Source organism: Ostrinia furnacalis, unplaced genomic scaffold (assembly GCF_004193835.3).
Source record: "Ostrinia furnacalis isolate ACB-3 unplaced genomic scaffold, ASM419383v2 OfSCF1746, whole genome shotgun sequence".
NCBI classification, from domain to species: domain Eukaryota; kingdom Metazoa; phylum Arthropoda; class Insecta; order Lepidoptera; family Crambidae; genus Ostrinia; species Ostrinia furnacalis.
The window spans coordinates 481273-507898 of NW_021131985.1; the positions used below are offsets into that span (position 1 = coordinate 481273).

The following is a 26626-nucleotide window of genomic DNA, read 5'->3' on the forward strand; positions in this document are numbered from 1 at the left end:
GTACTTACACCAGACCTAAAGCCAAACTGGGATTTAGAGAGAATAAAATGTTGTTCAAGAAATGATACTAACCGATTATTTAATACTTTTTCAAGGATCTTGGATAAAGAAGTTAAAACAGAAATAGGCCTATAATTAGAGATGTCCTGTCTAGAGCCACTTTTATGTACAGGTGTTATGAGTGACTTTTTAAATGCCTTCGGGAAGATACCTTGGCTCAAACAAAGTTCAATCAGCTTAGTGAGTGGCGGGACTATGATATTCTTGGCCAACTTAAGGAATTTTACTGGGATAGAGTCCCAGCCAGTGGCACAATCGTTTTTAAGATTCATGATCAAAGATTCCACTTCGGATTCGTCCGGCGCAAGCAGAACCAAGGAATTTGCAGTAGACGTGAGTTCGAAAGAATCTGCGTTAAGATTAGTTGGAGGAGTTATTGCATCAGCTAACTGTTTACCAACGTTAGAAAAGTAGTCATTGATACTCTTTATATCCGTTGATGATAGAAGATCGTCGGCCGTAACATTTAGCTTAGAAATATCCACAATTTGTTTGATTGCAGTCCACGTCTCTTTGTTAGTTTTTGCAGCATTCAGTAAAGATTTTTCATAACTTCTTTTAGTTTTCTTCAAAAGGGAGTTACAAAAATTACGATACCGCTTATATGAAATGTTAAGAATACAATTTTCGGGGTCATTCATTAGATTTTTGTGTAACCTATCCCTATGGCGAATACAGCGTAATAAACCTGGAGTTATCCATGGCTTAAGTGCTCTTTGTCTACTCGACCGACGGCGAATTCTAGTATTTGTGGCTATAGCTTCGGATAATCTCTCAACAAAGAGAGTTGCGGCTGCATCTGCATTTGGAGACGAAATAATAAAAGAAAAATCTGTCTTCTCCAAGTACTTTAAAGCACCGTCAAAGTCAGTCTGTCTATAGTTTATAATTCTCCTGTTCACAGGTCGTAACAGACTAAGATTTAAAACTATTAGCCCGTGGTCAGTTACTGATGGATCCAAGACAAAAATAGATGCTGTCAAGGTGGTTTTCATCATAACATGATCCAGACAATTGTATAGTCTGGTGGGATAACAATGACCAGCAAGTAAACCCAGTTCCGCCGTCAGGTTAAGATAGGATGCACAGTGCCTATCAGTACTATCTGCTTTAATGTCTATATTAACGTCACCAACAAGTATTACGNGACTGTGCGCTTATATGAAATGATAAGAATACAATTTTCGGGGTCATTCATTAGATTTTTGTGTAACCTATCCCTATGGCGAATACAGCGTTATAAACCTGGAGTTATCCATGGCTTAAGTGCTCTTTGTCTACTCGACCGACGGCGAATTCTAGTATTTGTGGCTATAGCTTCGGATAATCTCTCAACAAAGAGAGTTGCGGCTGCATCTGCATTTGGAGACGAAATAATAAAAGAAAAATCTGTCTTCTCCAAGTACTTTAAAGCACCGTCAAAGTCAGTCTGTCTATAGTTTATAATTCTCCTGTTCACAGGTCGTAACAGACTAAGATTTAAAACTACTAGGGCACTATTTAAGTTGTGAGCCTCGACATCATAACGTGTTGTTAGACGACATCTGATACTTTGAATGAAAAGTTTGTCATTTTTGACTATAACCTTGTTCAAAACTTTTTGTCATTTGAGCACGTTTTCCATTTTTAACATTGAATTGAAAAATGTCTTGACCACAAAAACGTGGAATTGACTTGCGGAAATCTTCGCGCGAAAATTTATTATGACTTTTGACGTGTTTAATCAANTCTATATTAACGTCACCAACAAGTATTACGTTATTTGACTTAATAGGGCGAATTATACTATCAATTGTATTCATAAAGCTGTCTGTGCAATGTAAAGAGGGAGACCTATATGTAGCTAGAATAAAAATATCAGGTTCTAGGTTTAATAGGAGGAAATTTCCACCAACAGGTTCCGGTTCGCTAACAGTACATTTCAAACCCTTTTTGACATAGATAATAATACCGTCATTTTGGTTAAGACATTTACGAGAGAAATATAAGTCATAGTTTTGTAANTAAAACAAATATAAAACAAATATTAGGATACATCACATTTATGAATATTATAGTTATTTATTCGAAAGATTATGACTTTCGATCATTAGTATAGAAAAATATATGAAAACAAATATTAGTAAAAACTAAGTGTATGATTAGTGATATTATGAATATCAATGATTATGTTTATAAATATGTAGGTTTTAAATTTTTTATGAAGAATGATCATTATGGTATCAAATTGTATGAGAAATATTTTCGGACCTCCAATGATAGGAATTGAAAAGTTATGTAAGAAAATGCGCTACCGAGAGTCTCACATGTCATCTCTTTAAAGGAATGGAGAGGCGGATCCGAACACTAAGGCAGAGTTGCACCACCTAACTTTAACTGTAACTATAACGATAACCGGTGTTTTTTGTGTGGAGTTTGACATATTTTTGACGTTTGTCAAAGTTAAAGTACTTAAGATGGTGCAACCCAGCCTAAGAAACCTTATCCGTACCTTACCTAACGGATATCTATATAGGGACATTTTACGACCTGGTACATCACTAGTAGGTAACAGATGACCGTCCATTTGTAACAGGACGTGTAACGAATAAAATGATGTGGAATTCATACTAGCTATTTGACGAATTTCCTGGTACTAGCAGTGTTTGAATCTTTGTACTCTTAGAAAAGGTTTTCCTCTTTACTTGGAATAATTTGTAGCGACATCTATTGAATTTAAGTATATAACTCAAAGGTTACTGAGTGACTGACTGACATACTGATCTATCAATGCACAGCCCAAACCACTAGACGGATCGGGCTGATATTTGGCATGCAGGTAGATGTAACGACGTAGGCATCCGCTAAGAAAAGATTTTACGAAACTCCACCCCTAAGGGGGTAAAACGGGATCCACGCGTACGAAGTCGCGGGCGGCCGCTAGTCATCAATAAAAGCATAATTTGAAAAAATAAATAACTTTTATGAATAAATAAATAATAATACTGCGTCCTATACGGGAGAAGTGGCAGTGGGCAGGGCACATAGTACGCAGAACTGACGGCCGATGGGGCAGCAAGGTTCTGGAGTGGAGGCCGCGTACCGGAAAACGCAGCGTGGGACGTCCACCCACAAGGTGGACCGACGACATCGTAAAGGTAGTGGGAAAGCGCTGGACGCAAGCCGCTACCAACAGGGTAACATGGAAAGCATTGGGGGAGGCCTATGTTCAGCAGTGGACGTCCTATGGCTGAGATGTTGATGATGATGATGATACGGGAGTCTTGTGTCCAGGAGTCGACTACCCTAAGGCTGAAATGATGAACCAATGTAGAAAAATGATTTTTCTTTTACTCAGTACTTGTGTAAGTCTTTGAGTAGACTGAAACTTAATGCTTATGAAAAACCCAATAAAAACAAAATAAATGTTTTAGTAACATTTTAAAATACGTCGAAAGTTTTCGCACAGCTTTTTAACCGTGAAAAAAACAAGAAAAAAATCATCTCTATTTTATAATTGAGAAAAAATATTTATGTATGGTTTTTGCTTGTTCAGTCTAACAAATCATAACTACTTATTTTTAAATAACTATACTACTTTAATTTCAATGCATTTTCGATTCTACAGTATAATACTTAAGGTACAACTTGAATTTTAGTTTTTTGAGTGTGTGTTTTATTATATAATTTTTAAGTTTAATGTATAATAAGTATATAAAGAGAATTATACATGTAAGTTTCATCAGAGGACCGGAAGATGGCGAGGGGCAAAGTACTGTGGTTGTCTGGTAAGTTTGTTTTTATTTAAAACGTCATCATCATCATCATTTCAGCCATAGGACGTCCACTGCTGAACATAGGCCTCCCCCAATGCTTTCCATGTTGATCGATTGGTAGCGGCCTGCGTCCAGAGCTTCCCTGCTACCTTTATGATGTCGTTGGTCGGTATTTAAAACTTTGTTTAAATTGTCATTAAGTATGGAAATGTCAATTTAAAGTAATGTCCAACGTGTATTTTTTTTTAATAAAACCCTAAGCTTAGTGCTCAATAATATTATGTTCTCTTGTTTTTTAAGGATTAAAGTTGTTCATGTCATACGAATTACGACAATCTGCTCGACACTCGATGCGCGCTCAAATTCAAAGTGTTTCATCAACGTATTAATTTATGACTTCAAGTCTTAAATTTAACAGCATTAAAAATATTTGTAACTAGCTTTCTGCCCGCGGCTTCGCCCGCGTGGAATTTTGTCTGTCACAGAAAAACTTTATCGCGCGCGTCCCTGTTTCAAAAACCGGGATAAAAACTATCCTATGTTCTTTCCCGGGACTCAAACTATCTCTATGCCAAATTTCATCAAAATCGGTTGCGAGGTTTAAGCGGGAAAGCGTAACAGGCAGACAGACAGACAGACAGACAGACAGACAGACAGACAGACAGACAGACAGACAGACAGACAGACAGAGTTACTTTCGCATTTATAATATTAGTTGGGATGTGACATGCAATAACATTTGAATTTAAATTTGAACAAAAAAAACATATCAAACGTGCTTTCCGTTCTCTACTTGTGCTCATAGAATAAAACTAATTTTATGTTTTTTTAATCGTTATTATACCCAACATTGATGAAATCGCGGCTATAACAGCGTATAACACTTTAACATTTCTACAAGTTCAGGTTTATCCAGTGTCTAAGTAGCTCAGTTGGAAGAGCAGTCGCCCGGCAAGCGGAAGGTCGTGGGTTCGAGTCCCACCTTAGGCAGTTCGGTTTTTTCAAGTTGTTTATTTATTTAAAACTAGCTTTCCGCCCGCGGCTTCGCCCGCGTGATATTTTGTCTGTCACAGAAAAACAATATCGCGCGCGTATTTGCTCACCGTTTAGACCTACCCTGGACTACGACAAACATTTTAAAACCAAAATCAGCCCAATCGGCCCAGCCGTTCTCGAGTTTTAATCAGACTAACGAACATTAATTCATTTTTATTTATAATATAGAAGATAGATAGATTAATGTTCTTTTTCTTTTATTTCAGTTCTAATATTAGGGTCAGCCTTCGGCCAGCCGTTGCCCGAGCCGGACCCGCAAGGCCCGTGCTGCCCCTGTCCCTGCCCCGAGCCCCCTCCCCCCTGCCCGTGCGACCCCTGCGCCCCCTGTGACCCCTGCGCCCCCTGTGACCCCTGCGCCCCTTGTAACCCCTGCAATGGGGAGGCGATACAGATCGGGCCGTGCAACCCCAACGCCCCGCTCGTGAACTATGCTTACGGGCAAGCGCCGGCAGGTAAGATTCAACATCATCATCATCATTTCATCACTGATCAGTGAAGAGGCTGGACTGGCCGACTCGTTATTTGAGGAACGCCTCTCGACTATTATGGCGAGCCCACTCGTGACAAAAGCATATTTAGCTTAGTACGAGGGGCTAACGGGACTATTAGTAATGTGTGCAATACAAATGCCCCTGCGAGGCCTGCTCCCCCTGTAACCCCTGCAACGGGGAGGCGATACAGATCGGGCCGTGTAACCCTAACGCACCGCTCGTGAACTATGCTTATGGGCAAGCGCCGGCAGGTAAGTTTCTTTTTTCTTTTATTTGTAAAAAAGATTATTAGTAATTTGTTACGACACAAATTACTAATACTCCCGTTAGCCCCTCGTACTAAGCTAAATGTGCTTGTATCACGAGTGAGCTCACCACAATATAGTCGAGTAGCGGCGGGGACCGAACCCGCGTTCCCCGGATCACGAGTCGCCCAGTCCGACCCATTCACCGTTCGGCTATCGTGGCTCCATCATCATTTCAGCCACAGGACGTTTACTACTGAACATAGGCATCCCCAAGACACGGTAGCTGATCGGTGAAGGGGTTGGCTGGCTGACTCGTGATCCGAGGAACGCGGTTTCGAACCCCGCTCGGCTATTGTGGTGAGCCCACTCGTGACAAAAGCATATTTAGCTTAGTACGAGGGGCTAACGGGACTATTAGTAATTTGTGCAATACAAATGCCCCTGCGAGGCCTTCTCCCCCTGTAACCCCTGCAACGGGGAGGCGATACAGATCGGTCCGTGCAACCCCAACGCACCGCTCGTGAATTATGCTTACGGGCAAGCGCCGGCAGGTAAGTTTCTTTTTTCTTTTATTTGTAAAAAAGACTATTAGTAATTTGTTACGACACAAAATCCAAAACAAAGAGACGTAGCAAAAATTCAAACGTCACAAATGTAGTCCTTGAACTTTTGTATAACATATATTTTTTTCAACTATTTCTGTCCAGTAGTAAAAGAGGAGTAGGCTTTACAAAATGCCCATTTGACGCGGATTGAGGTCTCTAATCGCCTTAACATCATCATCATCATTTCATCACTGATCAGTGAAGAGGCTGGACTGGCCGACTCGTTATTTGAGGAACGCCTCTCGACTATTATGGCGAGCCCACTCGTGACACAAGCATATGTAGCTTAGTACGAGGGGCTAACGGAACTATTAGTAATGTGTGCAATACAAATGCCCCTGCGAGCCCTGCTCCCCCTGTAACCCCTGCAACGGGGAGGCGATACAGATCGGTCCGTGCAACCCCAACGCACCGCTCGTGAACTATGCTTATGGGCAAGCGCCGGCAGGTAAGTTTCTTTTTTCTTTTATTTGTAAAAAAGACTATTAGTAATTTGTTACGACACAAAATCCAAAACAAAGAGACGTAGCAAAAATTCAAACGTCACAAATGTAGTCCTTGAACTGTTGTATAACATATATTTTTTTCAACTATTTCTGTCCAGTAGTAAAAGAGGAGTAGGCTTTACAAAATGCCCATTTGACGCGGATTGAGGACTCTAATCGCCTTAACATCATCATCATCATTTCATCACTGATCAGTGAAGAGGCTGGACTGGCCGACTCGTTATTTGAGGAACGCCTCTCGACTATTATGGCGAGCCCACTCGTGACACAAGCATAATAATATGTAGCTTAGTACGAGGGGCTAACGGGACTATTAGTAATTTGTGCAATACAAATGCCCCTGCTCCCCCTGTGACCCCTGCAACGTGGAGGCGATACAGATCGGTCCGTGTAACCCCAACGCCCCGTTCGTGAACTATGCCTATGGGCAAGCGCCGGCAGGTAAGATTCACCATCATCATTTCAGCCATAGGACGTTCACTTCTGAACATAAGCCCCCAAATGATTTCCAAATTGGCCGGTTGGTACCCACCAACCCACCCTTTCTGTCAGTCATCATCATCATCATTTTTATTTCAGCCATAGGACGTCCCCTACTGAACATAGGCATCCCCCAAGCCATGATAGTCGAACGGTGAAGGGGCCGGACTCGCTGACTGATTGTAATGTGACATATTATAATAAACGATTTGAATTTGAATTTGGCCGACTTGTGATCCGAGGAACGCGGGTTACGATATGTAGAGCATCAGGCCTCTCCAACCCGTCTGGCCAGCGTGGGGAGTGTAGGCCTTACCCTCCATTTGTTTCTGGTACATTAGAGAAAGTCATGTTCCTGGAGTGGAGACTACTGTCCTGATGATGACCCAATACTTTTTTTTTTATCCACAACGAGGAAGCTCTTGGTCTGCATGTCACATGGGAAGGCCGAAGGTGGAAGCGAGCTTCATCCGGAATCGTCAACTACAGAATAACTATCTTACCTCCAACTGTCGGAACACGGCAATTCAGTTCAGTTTCCACCAAGGCGGAGCAGACCGTTGTTTTCTATAGAATTTGCGTGGCGCCGAGCGGAGAGGAGAAGAGGAAATAATGAAAACACTTCTCCGCTCCGCTCTGCTCCACCTTGGTGCAAACCAGGCCTATAATTGCATTTCTACATTAAAGAATAATACTCTCTTCCCCAGGACAACTGATCATAAGGCCAGGACAGATCCGGTTCCCGACCCCCTCGCCTATAATCGTGCGACCCGGGCAGATCACCCCTCCAGCCCCCCCTCGGATATGGGTCAGTCCCGCTAGGGTGCAGCCCCCAACTCCTGCCCCTATCACGGTCAGACCAGGGCTTGTGAGACCGCCGATACCACCCCCTATTTATGTCAGGTAAGAATTTGACCTCCTCCATTTGCCTCTGTAAATGTTGTCCAATGACCCCAAGCTACCCATCCTTATCGCTCGCGCGTAATTATGTTGCTGTCGCGCTCGCACACTCACTGCGGGCGCCCGTCGCGCGTCGCACAGTCGCGTTCAAATTAGAGAGGGTCGTCTTGGAGACTAAATGACTGATGAATTGATGATGATGATGAAGAATTTGACCAGAAGTTAGTAAATTGTAGTGTAAGTTTGCAGTCTTGGAGAGGGTATCTAGTCCTGGAGACTGAATGACTGATGATTATGATGAGGAATTTTACCAGGAGTTAGTAAATTGTAGTGAACTTTGTAGAAGCCCTAGAACTTAGTTACTATACAAGTTACTTCCTCCTTTTTATGATAGGTTAGGATTCACTAGGAGGTTAATTTAAGGCTGTAAATAAGCATGAAATTCCTTCTGTAATCAACACTGTGACCTAACTGTAAAATTTCATTTCTATAGTCTAGTCATGGTCAATTAGAGAGGGGTATGCTCCTGCAATAGAGACAAAAATGACCTGTATTTCTGTAATAGCTAACAACTATTTTGTCAAACTACATAATAATTATATGAACAGTTCGTAGGCACCTTACAGGAGTAACAGCAGTGAGAGAACGAAGAGAAAACAGTTCTTTAATAAAGAAGAGATGTGAAGTAGGGTATCAACCTTTAAATTCTTAATCTATGGATCTTATGATAATAATTTGTCTTTCCCTGGGAAGTTTTTAAAGGCGATTAAGGTCTAGATCCCGGCTACACAGGAATGGCAGGAAGGGAGAGGTATGAATCCAGAGTTGCAGGGAAAGAACGAAAGGTTTGAATAGTCCAATATCCAGACCTATTAATGTTATTCTTCTTCCTCAGACCACCACCTGTGCCAGTGCCGCAGCCAGCTCCCATTTGCGTGAGGCCACCACCAGTCCCCGTGCCACGCCCACCACCAATGAGGGTTAGTATAAATTAATGACACTAATGTGAAACAGTTCTAAAACTGTCAGTGAAAGACAAACGCTCGTATTCACGAACGATGCTTGATTGAGAGCTCTGTTATTGGTTCGTGACTTCGTGTGTGACCCTGTGCGTCCACGCGCACTGTGAGACCTCATAGTAATGTTTGTGAATACGGGCGTAAGAGAGATTGTCCTTGTTGGCTTTATATTATTTTGTTTTATCGTGAGGTAAATAAAGCTTTGGTGTGAAACTTTATAGCCGCTATAAACATCTAAATTGAACCGAGCTCTACCAAAGCACTAAATTATTATTCCACCAAAAACATAATTGTAAAAAAGGAGAGCCAAGTTCAATACAAAAATTATGCCTGGCTGTTGGCTTCGCCGTAAAAAGAATGGAGATCTAAATGAGTGTCAAGTTCTATTCAAAATCCAAATACCTATGTTTTTATAGGAACAAAGTAAGTTACATTTGACTTGACCAGTTTTCATTAATCAGTCATTTTATAAAGTTATTTACTAAGATGTTTTTTTTTATGGTATTTCATTGGTTATTTATCTTTTTTTTTAATTCTGATAAAAACGTGCCAAGTCAAATCTAACCTACTTTGTTCCTAATAAATATATTGGGGTCATTGTATAAAACTCTATTTGCTCGGCGACCGGACTTTAATAACATTAACTTTTTCTTTTCCTCAGATTCAACCTCGCCCAGTGGTCCCGCCTCTACCAGACACTCTGATCGTAAAGCCGCCCAAGATCATCGTCCCCGCCCCGCCCGTCATCGTCTTCCAGCCGAATCCGCCCAGCAGTTTCAGGACCATCGGCTCCGCTGTCATCAGCCCATACAGAGGGGGAGGAGGCGGAGGAAGCGGAGGAGGCGTATCCCCTTATCCCTGGTCGTTCCCGTCCCCTTGTCCGTTCCCCTGCCCTGAGACATCCCCTTGTCCGTGTCCATGCCCTGAGCCGTCCCCTTGTCCATGCCCCTGTCCTTGTCCTGAACCCTGCCCTCCACCTTGTCCGGAACCCTGTCCCTCTCCTTGTCCCTGTCCCATAATGTCCCCCTGCCCGTGCAACCCGTGCAATCCTTGCGCGTAAATGTATAAACTTATGTATATAATAGAATAGCTACGTTTGTAAATACGGTGTGATTGAAATAAAGTGCGGGTGTTTTTTGCATATTATTTGTAGTTTTGTTTTTATTTTACCTATGGTGTGATGATAACAATTCTGCAATGGTTAATAGTATTAAGCTAAAGTTAGTGTTGTCTTTTGAAATAAATAAAATAGCGTAAGCTTAGGTAATAAAATAAGAGTTTTACAGCATTAAAAATTCGTCACAAGTACTGTTATAAATAGGTACAGTCAGCATCAAATAGTTCGTGTCACCCAAAGTAGCCAAAAAGGGATATGTCTAAGGAATAAGGTTGTGTTGTCTTTTTGCCCACTTTGGGTGTCACGAACTAATTTGACGCTGACTGTACTATAAATAAATAGGTACCAAATGGAATAAAAAACAAACCACATTGAAATATATACAATTTATTGCCAATGAGATACATAATACAAAATTTAGAATTTACATAATATCAATAATTTTTTTTTTTCGATCTAGATCACAGCATTTTTGTTCAGCAATCCAAAAATATAAATGAAACTATTATTATTAACCAACTATATTGCCAATTAATAACCGTTATTCCCATAAATGGAATCCTGAGGGAATTTTGCAGATTTTTAATAAGAAAGAGAAATGAGTTAACTGAGTACCATAAACTATGATAATGCTGTAACCTAGATCATTTTTATAATGCTTATGCTGAGTTGCACCTTTACTTAACCGTAACTGTAACTATAACCGGTGTTTTTGTATGGAGTTCAACGACTTGCCGTTAAAGTTAAAGTGTAACCCAGGCTTAGAGATGAGAGACCATAGATATAATTAGAAGCCAATCATGCAGTGGTGATCGTTGTTATAGGTTTTCAAGTCAGATTGTCGACTTAGAAAAATCGGTGCAGTGCCTCTTCCTATTACGGTGTTGGAAACGTTAGAAGAAACGGAGGAGGACTGGTTCTTTATAAAAAAGCCCGGCCGTAGGGCAGGCCGAGGCCCAAAGGACTGCCCAAGGGTCCACCGAGGCCCAAAGTCCCGCTCAGAGGCCCACCGAGGCCCAGAGGACTCAAAGCCCCACCTAACAGACCGTTAGGGGCAGTCTCGCAAACAGTCGACGAGCCTAGAGGATACTGGCCTCCAACTGCAAGTGGGCCGAGGCTTCCTAGACCGCCAAGGCCTCCTAACCCCAATCCATAAGATCCAAGGCCTCCCAACCCAGCAAGGGGCGACAACCCACCAAGGTAAGGAAGCACGTTAGGGGTGGTTTCACAGACTGTGGTCGCTCCACCAGCGGCTAGCGGCGGGTAGCCGTATCCAAGCCCACCAAGTCCTCCCAACCCTCCCAGACCTAGACCTAGATTAGAGTAACCCAGTCCTAACAGACTGGGAGCAGTTTCGCAGACAGTTGTGGCTCCGCCGAGTCCGCCCAATGGGTATCCCCCTAAATATCCAAGTGGGTACCCCAACCCTATTCCTCCTAAACCGCCAAAAACATTAGGGGCGGTTTCGCAAACCGTTGTCTGGCCTCCATAAGGGAGGGCCAGGCCTAGAGTTCCCAATCCCAGGCCTACGTTAGGGCTGGTCTCGCAAACGGTTGTAGCCCCGCCAAATCCGTTAAGTCCGTTAAATCCATTAAGTCCGTTAAGTCCGCCAAGTCCGCCATATGGTAGGCCGTAGGGAAGTAGATTGGGCGCGGTCTCACACACGGTGGTGGCACCATAGGATGGTACCGGACCATAATTCGGTGCTGACTCGCATACCGTCGTTGCCCCAAGGGGGTTGCCAAGGGGATTGCAGTACGCGGTGCTTAGCAGCGCTGGAAAAGGAGTATTATTAAATATTATGTACAGATAAAAAATGAGGAGATCCGTAAACGAACTAAAGTCGCTGACATAGCCCGACGGATTGGCAAGCTGAAGTGGCAATGGGCAGGGCACATAGTACGCAGAACTGACGGCCGATGGGGCAGCAAGGTTCTGGAGTGGAGGCCGCGTACCGGAAAACGCAGCGTGGGACGTCCACCCACAAGGTGGACCGACGACATCATAAAGGTAGCAGGAAGGCGCTAGACGTAGGCTGCTACCAACCGGGCAGCATGGAAAGCATTGGAGGAGGCCCATGTTCAGCAGTGGACGTCCTATGGCTGAGATGATGATGATGATGACAGATAAAAAGAAATAAAAAACAAAAGACCTAAGTGCCCAAATAATCAGGTTTAATAAAGACATTGAAAAAAAGTTGAACTAAAAGTCTACTAAGTTTATTAAATCGACATTCATAATGTAGAACAAAAGGTAGGATTCTAAAGTCACAGCTAGAGGTATCTGAATTCTGAGTATGAGTTTACATCAAAAGTCCTCACTAGAGAGCGCGTTAAATGTAACTTTTAGTTCTTGAACGTTTCCGCTAGGGGCGCTGTACAATCCGTCACACATTTAATGTCATTTTTCAAATCATCCTGTATGTATTTGGGACATGTACATTTGATGCCCTGAAAAGGGCCTTCATATTAATAAATAAGTTGAATTTTGAAGTCCACTTATTTTCCATCATCATTCATCATTATCCAATTTATTTCTTTTCTTGCTATAATTATTCGAACAACTGGAATTCGATAATTTTACTTGAGGCAATTTATTACTTGAGAATTTAAGAAAACCTAATGAAAAAAAATATTATATTGTACTTACCAATAAAGAAGAAGGTAGTTCTAAACGCCATCTTTCTTTCTCCCTACGGTCTATGCTAAAACGGCTGAAACCCTCAGTATTTATACTGAAAGCCTTGATATCCCATTTTACGGTTGAAAACCATACACGAACATCTCTACACAATTAGGTTTTAATTAAAAAATGTTTGGAAATATCACATTTTGTTTTCCTATGGGAAGATTAAAAATTCTTGACATACTTCTGATGTTTGGGATTGTGGATTTTGTAATTAAACGTATATTTTAAGCGATATGTTTTAAAGAGGGTCTTTTTACAGACAACGAAAGGACGTGTTTATCTAAGAATAAGTTAAAATATTTAAAAGTTTTAACTGAATTGCAGGGCCGTCTTTAACCTACTAGGGGCCCTGGGCACTTAAGGATCAAGGGGCCTTATCATCTGGAGAAAAGGTATTTTGAGCACATGGGGGCCCCTTCGGTTGCGGTTGCGGGGCCCTGGGCATGTGCCCAAAGTGCCCAGTAGGAAAGAGGGGCCTGCCGAATGGTCAAGGTGTCGGATTGGCCGACTCGAGATCTAAAGAACGCTGGTTCGAACGCCACCGCTCGACTATTGTGGTGAACGCATTCGTAAGCATATTTAGCTTAGTACGAGGGGTTAACGGGACTATTAGACTATTTAAGAAATAAAGGAACTTTTGGACACAACAAGGAAGCTTTTGGCGTGCCTCTCATGGTAGAAAGTGATGATTAGGCCGAAGGTGGAAGCGAGCTTCACCCGGAATCCTCAACCACGGAGGAACTGATGATGATCTAGTGGTTATCTAGGGCGCTCATTTGTCTTCTAAATGTTTGCTTGCTAATCGCCGCGTGTAGAGAGCTGTTTTAAAAATAACCTATCTTTTTACTTGCTACTTCCGGCTCGAATTATTTATTTAAGAAGAATATATTAAAATAAGCAAGGAACCCTAAAAGTACACAAAAACAAACTTCAATGACATTCATCATTATAATTCCGTAAAAACCACAATTAAATTAAATTACAAAATGAAGTAAAAGATTAATCAACTCTCCGATTTATAAACAAAAATTTGAAACGTTTGAAATGTTACATTATTTGAAAATCAGTTGTATTTCAGTCAACCATGAAGTTTTCACAAAATCAGGTCTTTATTGAGGTTGTGTGTTGATATAATTCGAGTATATTAATCTGAAAATGTATGTTTTCTGTCAAGACGTTGGTTTTGCTGGAAAAATGTTGAAAGCTGTGGGTTTTCTGATTTTTGTTGGTATGTATTTGTCATTTAATTGCTAGTTATATTTAGATCAGTGGTTCTTAACCGGTGGTCCGCGGGCCACTGGTGGTCCCTGGAGGCATTCCAAGTGGTCCACGAAGACATCGTAAGAAACAAGTGATGTGACGTGATGAGTCGAGTCAACACAACGCAAACGGCGCACAGTGGGCGAGAAATCGACCTTCGCTTTCATAGGATTTGAAAAAAAAGAATCATTCTTCTTCTCAAAATGACCTTACCTTTACACCCACGAAGTTTGTCTAACCTTCCGTGGTCCCTGACAAGACAGAAATTTGGTAAAATGGTCCCTCATGACTTAAAGGTTAAGAACCACTGATTTAGATGTTGAAAAAATGGTCACATTATAATTTGACAGCTTTTTAGATTGATTCTGTAAAACACCTTATCAAAATAAATTAAATAGGTACGTTAGCTACTTTAAGCATTCCATACACATTTATGACTATGACAGTGCTCATAATTATTTTGTGCTATGACGTACAGTGGTGATATACCAATCATTTAGGAGTTCTTAAGATATATTGCAAAACTAGCTGTGCCACGCGGTGTTAACCGCGGTAAAACGTAGCCTATGTGTCCACTAACTCCATACCGAAATTTACTAAAATCGCTCCAGCCGTTTAGACGTGAAGAAGTTCCTAACAAACATACACACTCACAAACTTTCGCTATTTTATTAAACTAGCTTTCCGCCCGCGTGGAATTTTGTCTGTCACAGAAGAACTTTATCGCGCGCGTACTTGTTTCAAAAACCGGGATAAAACCTATCCTATGTCCTTTCCCGGGACTCAAACTATCTCTATATATCTATCGCCTTACAATAATTTAAGAAAGAATGTGTTTTTTTAGAGCTATTTAAAATAAAGGTGACCTACAATTCTTTCTATTCCCATTCTAAGACCCCATAAACTTATTCTTTTAGAACGTTCCAATAAAAGCTTATTTCTAAAAAGTTTAGTAACTCTGTCTTGTTCCAGGTCTCATCCTATCCACATCAGCCAAGCCAAGTTTCGGGATAGGTTTCGATTCAGATTCGGGGAAGGTTGTGTTCAAGTACAACTTGATTCCAAAGTTCCCCAAGCTGACTTTTAGCCCTGGATCTTTGAAGGACGGGGATTACGCTCCTGGTTCATTTTGTTTCCAACTATAATGTAAATCAAGTAGATAAAGAAAGACATAAAAATCAATAAAGGACGAAGCACACTTATCAACCTGGAAAGGGGTCGTACCGTATCAACTCGAGGCGGTCAGTATTCTTTGTATGAAACTCCGAACTGCAACGCCTCGCCTCGCGGTTGACAGCGCGCGAAAGGGAATACGGTGTTGATCCCTTTCCGGGTTGATAAGTGTGTTATGACCTTTAAATGGCGTAATAAAAAATGTGGGACTTTAAGGTACGATCACTTGGTAGCCGAGAGAAATGTCTGGCCTCTGAGCTGCTAATTTTAGCTCAATGGTGACATTGGTGAAACCGTCCAAATTTTCAACTTTAAGATTTTAGCATAATTAATTATACAATAGTTGTATTACCAATTTGAATTGTTTATTAATAAAAGTTTATACTTTAAGATTCTTGTTCTGTAAAATCCCATGAAACCAACCAACCAAGCGATGCTTGCTTAAGTGAAGTAGCAAATCGAACGCAAAGCATTGAATAGAGCTCTGTGACTGGTTCGTGTGTCCCCTGTACGACCACGCGTTCTTGAGACCTCATAGTATAGATCGTTTCATCCACGAAGACGCGCCCCACCACTGTTCCGCTAATGTTTGAGTGTTATCGGTACACGCTAAATGATCCATGAGTGCACACGCACACTACAATAATGCCGCTCGGAAAAAGCTTTTTGACCACTTTTCGACTGGTTTGCGATTAAAATGTGCACTTTGTCTAGACTTACTGGGACAAACAGTCCAGTTAGGTAGGTCTAACTTCGAGAAAGAGGTCAATCGTCGAATCCAGCTCGGCTGGGCAGCGTTCGGGAAGCTTCGCGATATTTTCACATCCGAAATACCGCAGTGTCTCAAGACAAAAGTCTTTGACCAGTGTGTGTTGCCAGTGATGGTGTACGGATCTGAGACGTGGTCGCCTACTATGGGCCTCTTGAAGGCTCAAGGTCACCCAAAGGGTGATGGAGCGTGCTATGCTCGGAGTTTCCCTGCGTGATCGAATCAGAAATGAGGAGATCCGTATAAGAACCAGAGTGACTGACATAGCCCGCAGAATCGCTAAAATCAAGTGGCAGTGGGCGGGGCACATAGCTCGTAGAGCTGATGGCCGCTGGGGCAGGAAAGTTCTTGAGTGGCGACCACGCGCCGGAAGACGTAGCGTGGGCAGGCCTCCCACTAGATGGACCGACGATCTGGTGAAGGTCGCGGGAGGTGACCGGTCTTTGTGGAAATCCTTGGGGGAGGCCTTTGTCCAGCAGTGGACGTCTTTCGGCTGAAACGAACGAACGGACAAGTCAAGTAAAAACTTGTGTAAAAACTAACAAGTCAAATGCGATTGTTTAAACAAAATCAAATCTTATCGCTATTGACATTCGATTGGAAATCGATCGTGACTATTATTTCTAGTGTAAAAAAATCAAACAATCTGTCATATACACACTAAAACCACCTTTATTGTGTTGTAATACGGTGTACTTTTGCCTGTGAGTGAATTCAATGGAAATATATTTAACTATGTAAAATATGACTGGACTTTTTATTCGAAGACAAGCCTTGGTCGAAGATGGCTACCTATTCCATTTTGGCAGCCATTTTGCTTTTTTTAAGTGAGTAAATATAAATTTCTTAATAGTATTTCCCTGCAATTTTCGCATAGATTCCAATTCAAAGTATTTTTCCAGCAACAATCCCCTAAGCCTTAGGGACCTCCCATAAGGGCCTCCCTTGGGGCCTAAGGGATCCCATAAAGGCATTTTAGAGAACCCTTTTTATAAAACCGTTTTCACCAATGTTTCACTGTTACCTGAAGGTTCAGCGAAACCAACGCGACACGCGTGCGCGATAGCGATGGCGATTCCTATAAGAGCTATTAAAAGTCCTTGCTACATACTTAGTAATAACCTTAAAAAAATTATAGCCAAAATTACCTGTAGGTAACCATGTACACATGTATACTATACTGATATAGCCCTATGGATTAGCAAGCTGAAGTGGCAATGAGCAGGGCACATAGTACGCAGAACTGACGGCCGATGGGGCAGCAAGGTTCTGGAGTGGAGGCCGCGTACCGGAAAACACAGCGTGGGATGTCCACTCACAAGGTGGGCCAACGACATCATAAAGGTAGCAGGAAGGCGCTGGACGCAGGCCGCTACCAACCGGGCAACATGTAAAGCATTGGAGCCTATGTTCAGCAGTGGACAGCAAGTCTGCTATGATCTTAAGATAGCTTGTCTATCCTTTATAACTCTATGCAATTATTTACAGGCCTTGTCTCCAGTCGTCCCTACACCACTTACTGCTCGCTCCCCTGTCCCCTTACCCAGCCGTGTTCCGACCCGTTCTACTCCCCGGTTTCCCCGCAGCCGTCTTACTCAGGGTCGGTGCAAGGCGCGTCGAACTATGCTGGGGCGTACGCAACTCGCGTCTGCCCCAGCGGGAGTTTAAGAAGTGATGGTAAGTATTTAGATACTCGTATATTTTTTGAGAACAATTAGTGCGTATTTACATTGATCAGGTAATTTATATCCCCTCTGCAAGAGTAAACCCTTCTCTAATTCACCAAATTAGAGGTAAATGATTTGGCGTCGGGAGTCCACGCTTGACGGATTGGAGATGCCTGATGTTCGAATATTTTAGTCCCTTAGTTATCTTATACAACATCCTAGTCTAGTATCTAGTTGTCTAGTACCCATAGTACAAGCTTTGCTTAGTTTGGGACTAGAAGCGTAGTGTAAAATGTCCAAAGATATTTATTTATCCCTGGGAAAGTACAACCAAACGGCTAACTTAGCGATTATGTGTAGTCCGAGCTATCAGAAACCCGAAATATTAAAGCCCTGTTTATGGCATATAAAAAAGAATACCTAAGATTAAACTCTTATTTCATTGAACAAGTTGATTCTTAATAAAGTAATTTATATGTCCACACTATAAACATACGAGTAACTCAACATCTCTAATAGCAAAACTCATCGGAAAATTAAAGGTCTATCATCGCATTAGGTTTTAAGTTATCCATTTTAAACACCAGTTGATAAAGTTGGTAAGATAGATACGTTTGAAATGAAATGACCTTTTTCTTAATAACTTCCCTTTTTTTCAGGCTATCTATCCTCCGACTACAACTCACCTTCAGCGACTCGGAAAGGCGAAGAATCCCAACCCCAGTGTCCAGCAAAACCAAAAACTCCTTCCAAAGAACCGGACCGCAACGAACCCAAATCAAAGAAGTCAAAAGATCGACGACCTGGTCTTTTAACCAGTCTCTTTAGTATACCAGGAGTCATTGCTGACACGGTCTTGAGTGGGGAGATCACGATACCTTAAGTAAAGCCCGGTCTGTGAGCACGTAGAATTTTGTCCAATGACCCCAAGCTACCCATCCTTATCGCTCGCGCGTTGTTTGCTGTCGCGACTGTGCGACGGGCGCCCGCAGTGAGTGTGGGAGCGCGACCGCAACATAATTACGCGCGAGCGATAAGGATGGGTAGCTTGGGGTCATTGGACAAAATTCTACGTGCTCAGCGACCAGACTTTAGTGCGAAGCATAGAACGTCGTCGCTAGCGAGTCATCATTCAAAGTTTTAATTTCTTTAATTTACCTAAATAATTTCTTTAATTAATGTAATAAAATATATTAGGATTAAAAATGTTGTAGTTTTATTCTTTACCTTCTAAATACAAGTTAATTCGAAATCAGTTACAAGTACGAACTCTATTTCCATTATGAAAATAAAAATGTTTTGAAAATAAAAATGTTTCATTCTATAAATAAACTTACACTACACCTTTTAAGTAGGTATTAAAATACCTGTAGTTAGGAGGTTACCGCTCTTCCAAAAGTATTAACATTACATCCTTAGTTAGTCTGTTAAAATAGTGTGTTAAATTTGGAGTTTAAAGGTCATAGCACACTTATCAACTCGGAAAGGGGTCAACACCGTATCGCCTTTCGCGCGCTGTCAAACTCGAGGCGAGGCGTTTACGTCACGTTGTGCGTCGCAGTATGGAGTTTCATACAGATAATACTGACCACCTCGAGTTGATACGGTTACGATCCCTTTCCGGGTTGATAAGTGTGCTACGTCCTTAAGTCTTTAGGAGCCCTAAATAAGTGTTCAGGAATTCAAATCTATACTCTATACTAATATTATAAATGCGAAAGTAACTTTGTCTGTCTGTCTTGTCTGTTTGAGTCCCAGGAAAGGACATAGGATTGTTTTTATCAGGGACACGCGCCATAAAGTTTTTCTGTGACAGACAAAATTCCACGCGGGCGAAGCCGCGGGCTGAAAGCTAGTAGTCGTATAATCCCCTTGTTGCATCCCCCTCATTCCTTTTGCAGTCCATTCTATTGCCAAACTTTTGGAATGGTATGCCGTCTTCGAACTTTTACTGCTTTTACTGTCTTTAAATGTTTTTGTTTTATTTGAGACGCTTTTAATTTGCCAATAGAAACAATCGGGACTTTAAACTAATTAGAAAAGGTCAATTGATTTGCCTATTTTTGTCTTGGCACTAGCTATTGCCCACAGCTTCGCCCGCGTGATTTCTTTCTGTTCGTATGATAATTAATAGATTGTTTCATCCACGAAGACGCGCCTCACCAATTTTTGGTCTCGGTCGCGCTGGGTGCGGGGAGTTTGATCCGAGCAATCCGAGCGTCATTATTTGTAGTGTGCGTGTGCACTCATGAACAATTTAGCGTGTACCGATAACACTCAAACATTAGCGGAAGAATGGTGGGGCGCGTCTTCGTGGATGAAACGATCTATAAAAGTATCCTCCAACGTTCTTCACTGGATTTTTAAGGCAAAACAAAACAGGTTCACTGTAATTAAGTACACCTGATGTTAAGTTAGATGCAGTCTACGATGGTACATATCTGCCCTGTAAGTGCCTATTCACTCTCGCCTTGAAAAGGCCCGGATTATAGTGTTCGGGAAAGAAAGCACGCAGCGAATTCCAGTCCCTAGCTGTTCGCATTATAAAGAGTTATTGAAACGCTTAATGCGAGCTGGTGGAATGTCGACAATATAGGGAAAGTACGTTAACCTGCGTCTGGTTCCCTGGTGATGGAAGAATCTCTTAACTATTTGTAGGCTATCATCTTAATCGATTTAGGCCCGATTCGACCAAACCGATATCCGAGAATAACTCCTGGTATAACTGGCACAGTTTCAGTATGGGAAATATGTCAAAATGTCGAATAACTGACGATTTATTCTGAGATTAAGTTTGGCGTGAAAGAGGCCTATGTTCAGCAGTGTTCCTGCGGCTCATGTAGCTGAATTGATGATGATGATGTAGGCACCCTGTGGGTACGGAACCCTAAAAGAATGGTGACACTCATTCAGAAACCCCGTTCAATTTAAACTTTTATTTTGATTTCTTATCAAAGTTTAGAATTAAAAATCAACACATTCAATTCGTTCTGTTGGCTTTAATCAACCACAAATTAAATTATCAAATTCATAAACGAATCATTTATAGTTTTATACAATTATGAATTTAATTTAGTTTTATATAAACTAGGAACGGAAAGACTAGTGATTTAGTAGTTATTATATTAAAAATGGAAGTATATTTATAGCCCACAGAATTGCTAAAATCAAGTGGCAGTGGGCGGGGTACATAGGTCGTAGAGATGACGGCCGTTGGGGCAGAAAACATCTCGAGTGACGACCACGGGACGGAAGACGTAGCGTGGACAGGCCCTCCACTAGGTGGACCGACGATGTCGGATGGACGAGGACTGGTCGTTATGGAAATCCTTGGGGGAGAGTCCTTTGTCCAGCAGTGGACGTCATTTGGCTGAAACGAAGGTACGATTGAGAATAGAACATGACATTTTAGTGCTAAAAATGGTTTATAAAATAATAAGTACGGTACAAACCAGGTAAGGGCTTGCTCCAATCCAGTTTTGCAGGACCCAGTTATGCAAAAGGTCACTGATTGACTAACTGACTGACTTATCACGAAATCTCAGAAACTACAAGGGCTAGGTTCCTTTTAGAACGTAGGTGCTCACTAAGACGGGATTTTGCAAAATTCAACCCCTAAGGGGGTAAAACGGGGTCCAGAGTCAAGTTTGAGTAAGGTGTGGCACTTTACTATGACCAATTTTGAATTTTAATTTTAAGTTTGAATTTTAGTGTTTTTTTTTTCTAGAAATAAAAACTGTTATAATGTATGTTTGTACATAAAATGTCATGAAATATTCAATAATCATCATCATCAGCATCTACTGTTCACTAGAAAATTTTAACATTTTAATTCAGAGGGTTTTGTGCCATCGCCATGTAAAATACATACAACGCCATCTCTATGTGGCGAAGAAAACCAGAATCAATTGATAGTGACGCTTTGTTGGCGATTATAGAAGAAATGCGAGTATCAGGCCCAACCCGTCTGGCCAGCGTGGGGAGTCTACGGGACTATTTCCACCTCTCTTTCCCACCACTGCAACTCCTGTGTAGCCAGGATCTACAGCCAATAAAAACCCAACCAGTGAAGGTCAAGTTTGTCCCGGGGGAAAGTTAAACTGTCATTGGACCCGCAACGACCTCCATTTGCCTCTGGTAAATTAGAGAGGGACTCTTCCTACTGATGACACTATGGATGATGATGGAGTCAACAATCATCTATGGTAATTTCTATTGAAAATTTAAAAAGACGTACAGAAACTTCAATTTTGTGAAAACCAAGTAAAAACGCTAGATTATTAAAAGATAAGAATCTTTAAACACTTCAACCTTACAAAATGGTATAACAACATTCTTCGATAGTTTAAAAAAGTCGCTATGCCATGGCAAACGTGTTCAAAACCATGAAAATTTAATAAAAACAATATTTAACAAAAATATGTATAAAAGAACAACTCAACCTTGAGTTTATTTTGTTTAAAAACACCTCAAAGATATGGTGAGTCGTTTTTTTTTACTCAAAGTCAAAGTCAAAGCTTTTGTTGAGTACTTAGGATCTTTCCAGGGAGCGTATACACGTCCAAAAAGCAAGCAAGTTTGAGCGCTACATTTAGGATGTGTAAAAGTGCCCTGAAATGGGAATGCCTACGTACTGTATAGATTTTGATTTTGACTGTCAGATCGCATCAATACAAAATCTATACTGGGTAGAAACGATAAGTGATCTCACTCTATTATTTCTAAACTATACAAGATATAAAAAAACTAGTTACTGATTCTGAAAGTGCTCCACAAGCTCTTCCAAACGGTACCAATAAGGTTACAGAATAAACAGGATCTGTCCGTCTGACCTTACTTGAAAACGTATCCAGTTGCAGTGTAGCAAATCCTTTATCGCCTGTTTTATTGCCTGACTGCGCGAAGAAGGGTTATGTTTTTCGAGTATATGTTTTTTAATTTTGTTGTTTATTATTTTAGGCACCATCCTACTAATGCCGCCTCATTGCTGGTCCCGATATGATAAGACTACGGCCGTCATGCTTGCTGTTACGTAAGTCCAATTTTATTACTAAAGCCCGGTCTGCGAGCACGTAGAATTTTGTCCAATGACCCCAAGCTCCCATCCTTATCGCTCGCGTTACCTACTATGCGACGGGTGCCCACAAAGAGTGTGCGAGCATAATTACGCGCGAGCTATAAGGATGGGTAGCTTGGGGTCATTGGACAAAATTCTACGTGTGCTCACAGACCAGACTGTATTTTAATCTACAAAACAAATGAGTTAACTGCGCACCTGGCAGCAGTGACGTCACATCAACGCTCTGGTACAAACGGGGCGAGCGCGGGGAGGTGTGCGGGTGAGTGCGAGGGAGAGTCGCATTCACCGAGGTGCGCAGTTAGCTCGATTCGGTTGTACACTAATAAAAATATAAATAACTAGCGGCCGCCCGCGACTTCGTACGCGTGGATCCCGTTTTACCCCCTTTTCCCGAATTTTCTTTGCTATAAACCTCACGGAGCCCGAGACCTTTCCAACGAATGCAAAACCGTGGAAATCGGTTCGTGCGTTCTGGAGTTATAGCGTCAGGGAGGAAAACCCGACTTATTTTTAATAAAGAGGAAATATTTGATTGCTTGTTTGCTCATAAACTACTGGACTTATTTAAGAAACTCATCCTACTTTATGATGAACATAGGCGGTACGAAGGTTGCCGAGTCATCATCATCATTATCATCATTTCAGTCATAGGACATCCACTGTTGAACATAGGCCTCCCCCAATGATTTCCACATCGCCCGGTTGGTGGCAGCCTGCTTCCAGCGCCTTCCTGCTACCTTTAATGTCATCGGTCCACCTTGAGGGTGGACGTCACACGCTGCGTTTTCCGGTACGCGGCCTCCACTCCAGAACCTTGCTGTCCCATCGGCCGTCAGTTCTGCGTACTATGTGCCCTGCCCATTGCCACTTCAGCTAGCTAATCCGTCGGGCTATGTCAGCGACCTTAGTCCGTTTACGGATCTCCTCATTTCTGATTCGATCTCTTAAAGAAACACCGAGCATAGCCCTCTCCATAAAAATACAAATACGAAAAAGAAAAAACTTAGTAAATGCTGACGACGCCTTTTAAAAAATCAATACATTATTTAAATTCCCTTCCATACCATGGACTTCGCAACCTAATCTCTCTTCACCAAAAACTCTAGATAATAAAACGAAAACCTTTTTTTATTATAGGTATCAATAAAAAGTTCGCGAAAAATACGGGAATGAAATTAAAAAAACTCGGATAGAGAGAGAGACAGGATGATTGTTTTTGTGGGTAATTGAATTAAAACGGAAACAATGGCTGAACCAATTGATTAGATTTATACTCGCTTTGGTATTTTATTTGAAAGTTTTTGCACAACAATTTGATTGAATACTATGCTGACACGGCAAACGTGCCGCCTATCAAGATTCTAGGGGTGAAAGATTTTTTCAAATCGGTCCAGTAGTGTGGTATTTATACAAACAAGTAAATCAAATCATTCCTCTTCCTAATACATACATATAAGTTTAGACAAGGGGTTAGCGGGACTATTAAGGTCGTAGCACACTTATCAACCCGGAAAGGGATCGTAACCGTATCAACTTGAGGCGGTCAGTCATACTGCAACGCACACTTATCCGCACCCATAGAGATATATAGAGAGATGCCAACTAATGCGCTGAGTTCGAAACTCAGTGTCGCATTAGAAATTCACGCACACAAAGTAATCAAAAGATGTGCTCATTATCCACTGCGGTATCAGTACTCAACGTTCGAATAATATCTTTAGTACTACGCAAGCAATGTAAACTGTTTACATTATGACGTCGCTGCTGTCATCACATCATACACAATCAATGTGTTCTGTGTGCCTACCATGAGTTTACGTTAGGTGAGCTCGCTAGCGAATACGTCAAAAAATTCTATGAAGATTTTATTTCTTGAAAGTAGCCGCTAGGAGCGCTGCACAATATGTCATACATTTAAATGTCATTTTTTTACGCAGTCGCTAGCGAGCACACCTAACGTAAACTCATGGTAAGCACACAGTACTCAACGTTCGAATAATCTTTAGCACTACGCAAGTAATGTAAACTGTTTACATTATGACGTCGCTGCTGTCATCTATACTTATAATAAATCTGTAGAGAGGTCAATTCTGTACATGAAATATATTTTCAAAATAACTATCAGGGGGTGATTAGTGATCGATACTGATGCCAAAAATGCAATCAGTAAAATTTTTGTCTGTCTGTCTGTCTGTCTGTCTGTATGTTCCTTATAGAAACAAAAACTACTTGACGGATTTTAACGAAACTTGGTACAATTATTCTTCATACTCCTGGGCAGGTTATAGGATACTTAGGAATTCCCACGGGAACGGGAATTAGCGGGAAAATCCTTTTGTATGAAAAATCTAAACCGCTTAAGTTAGACGCTTGAAATTTGGCATGCAGGTACCTTAGTGAACGTAAAGCTTAGTTACAACAGGATATTGCAAAATTCTAACGGGAACGGGAGTTAGCGGGAAAAAACATTTGTATGAAAAAATCTAAACCGCGTAAGATATATGAAGGGGGTAAAACGGGATCCACGCGTACGAAGTCGCGGGCGGCCGCTTGTCTATACTAATATTATAAAGCTGAAGAGTTTGTCTGTTTGTTTGTTTGTTTACTTGAACGCGGTAATCTCCGGAACTACTGGTCCGATTTGAAAAATTCTTTCAGTGTTAGATAGCAAATTTGTCGAGGAAGGCTATAGGCTATACAACATAACGCTACAATCAATAGGAGCAGAGCAATAATGAATAATGTTGCGAAAACGGGTCTTCGCATGAACGAAGTCGCGGGCACAGCTAGTCACATCTTACACGAGCAATGTGTTCTGTTTTGGGCATATTGCTGCGACACCGGCCACGCCCCCTTGTCACATCTCCCTTAAGTTTCTATGATCTGTGTCCGCACCTTAACGTAAACGCCTCGCGGTTGGCAGCGCGCGAAAGGCGATACGATACGATCCCTTTCCGAGTTGATGTCTGTTATTCTATGCTTTAGTAATTTGTACAATTTACTTAATATTTTTAAATAACTCTCCTTGACGCAGTCATCTCTCGTCACTCGATACCGGACGCCCCTAGCTAATGTATTCAATGGCGGCGATGTAAAAAATACGAATGAATTTAAATACTTTGCGCAGTTTGGTATCGCCGAGTTGGCTGGGGCGACAACGGTTTATGGATAAACTTGTATTCTTCTTCTTCTTATCGTGTTGACAGCAAACCTACACAGTGTCAGCCCAAAACTCCGCTACAAGAGTGGCGTTGTCAGCAGCATTCATTAAATCCTCCTGCGTACAGTTGTTTGGGCACGCAGGGCACGACATCATATATTTTTTTAGTAGGTTTCCTTTCCCATTTTGCCTAGACACAAATTTTTTGTGGAGAGAGTTTCTTTGCTTCTTTCTATGAGCCAACTTCATCATCAGCATCATTAATTAAATGATTTAGTCTCAATTGCAGGATTGCGATCCACTCTAATTTATTAGATGTGCATGACGAGCAAACATATGAGGGCAATTTCGCAAGACAAATAAAATAGATTTTTAAAATTCAACGAATGGCGTGGTAAACTACCGTCAAATTCGTTTTTTTTATTAGAATGTAGGCTTTTGTAGAGCGCTTACCAAACCCACCTTCCGAATTGACAAAATCATCATTTTGGGACAACATATTTGAGTGTACTGAAAATTGATTTAAAGATCAAAGGCACTAAGTATACAGGGTGTTAGGTAAATGGGTATATGAGCCGACACTAGCCCATGT

The 26626-nt window shown here is 41.5% G+C and overlaps 2 protein-coding genes and 1 non-coding gene across 3 annotated transcripts; 2 read left to right on the plus strand and 1 right to left on the minus strand.

The window, feature by feature from the left end:
• Positions 1-3796: 3796 nt before the first annotated feature.
• Positions 3797-10244, plus strand: LOC114353613 (vegetative cell wall protein gp1). Its single transcript, XM_028305674.1, has 5 exons — positions 3797-3827; positions 5078-5323; positions 7909-8104; positions 8997-9081; positions 9782-10244. Exons 1-5 carry the CDS (start codon positions 3797-3799, stop codon positions 10178-10180), a joined length of 957 nt encoding a protein of 318 aa, XP_028161475.1. The 3' UTR covers positions 10181-10244.
• TRNAA-GGC (transfer RNA alanine (anticodon GGC)) lies at positions 4733-4805 on the plus strand. The gene has a single exon. It is a non-coding gene; the product is annotated as a tRNA-Ala (tRNA).
• Positions 10245-11158: 914 nt separating the features above from the next.
• Positions 11159-12922, minus strand: LOC114353614 (shematrin-like protein 2). Its single transcript, XM_028305675.1, has 2 exons — positions 12887-12922; positions 11159-12012 (listed from the first exon to the last, which is right to left on the minus strand). The coding sequence occupies exons 1-2, from the start codon at positions 12915-12917 to the stop codon at positions 11159-11161; spliced, it is 885 nt and encodes a 294-aa protein (XP_028161476.1). The 5' UTR covers positions 12918-12922.
• Positions 12923-26626: the final 13704 nt, after the last annotated feature.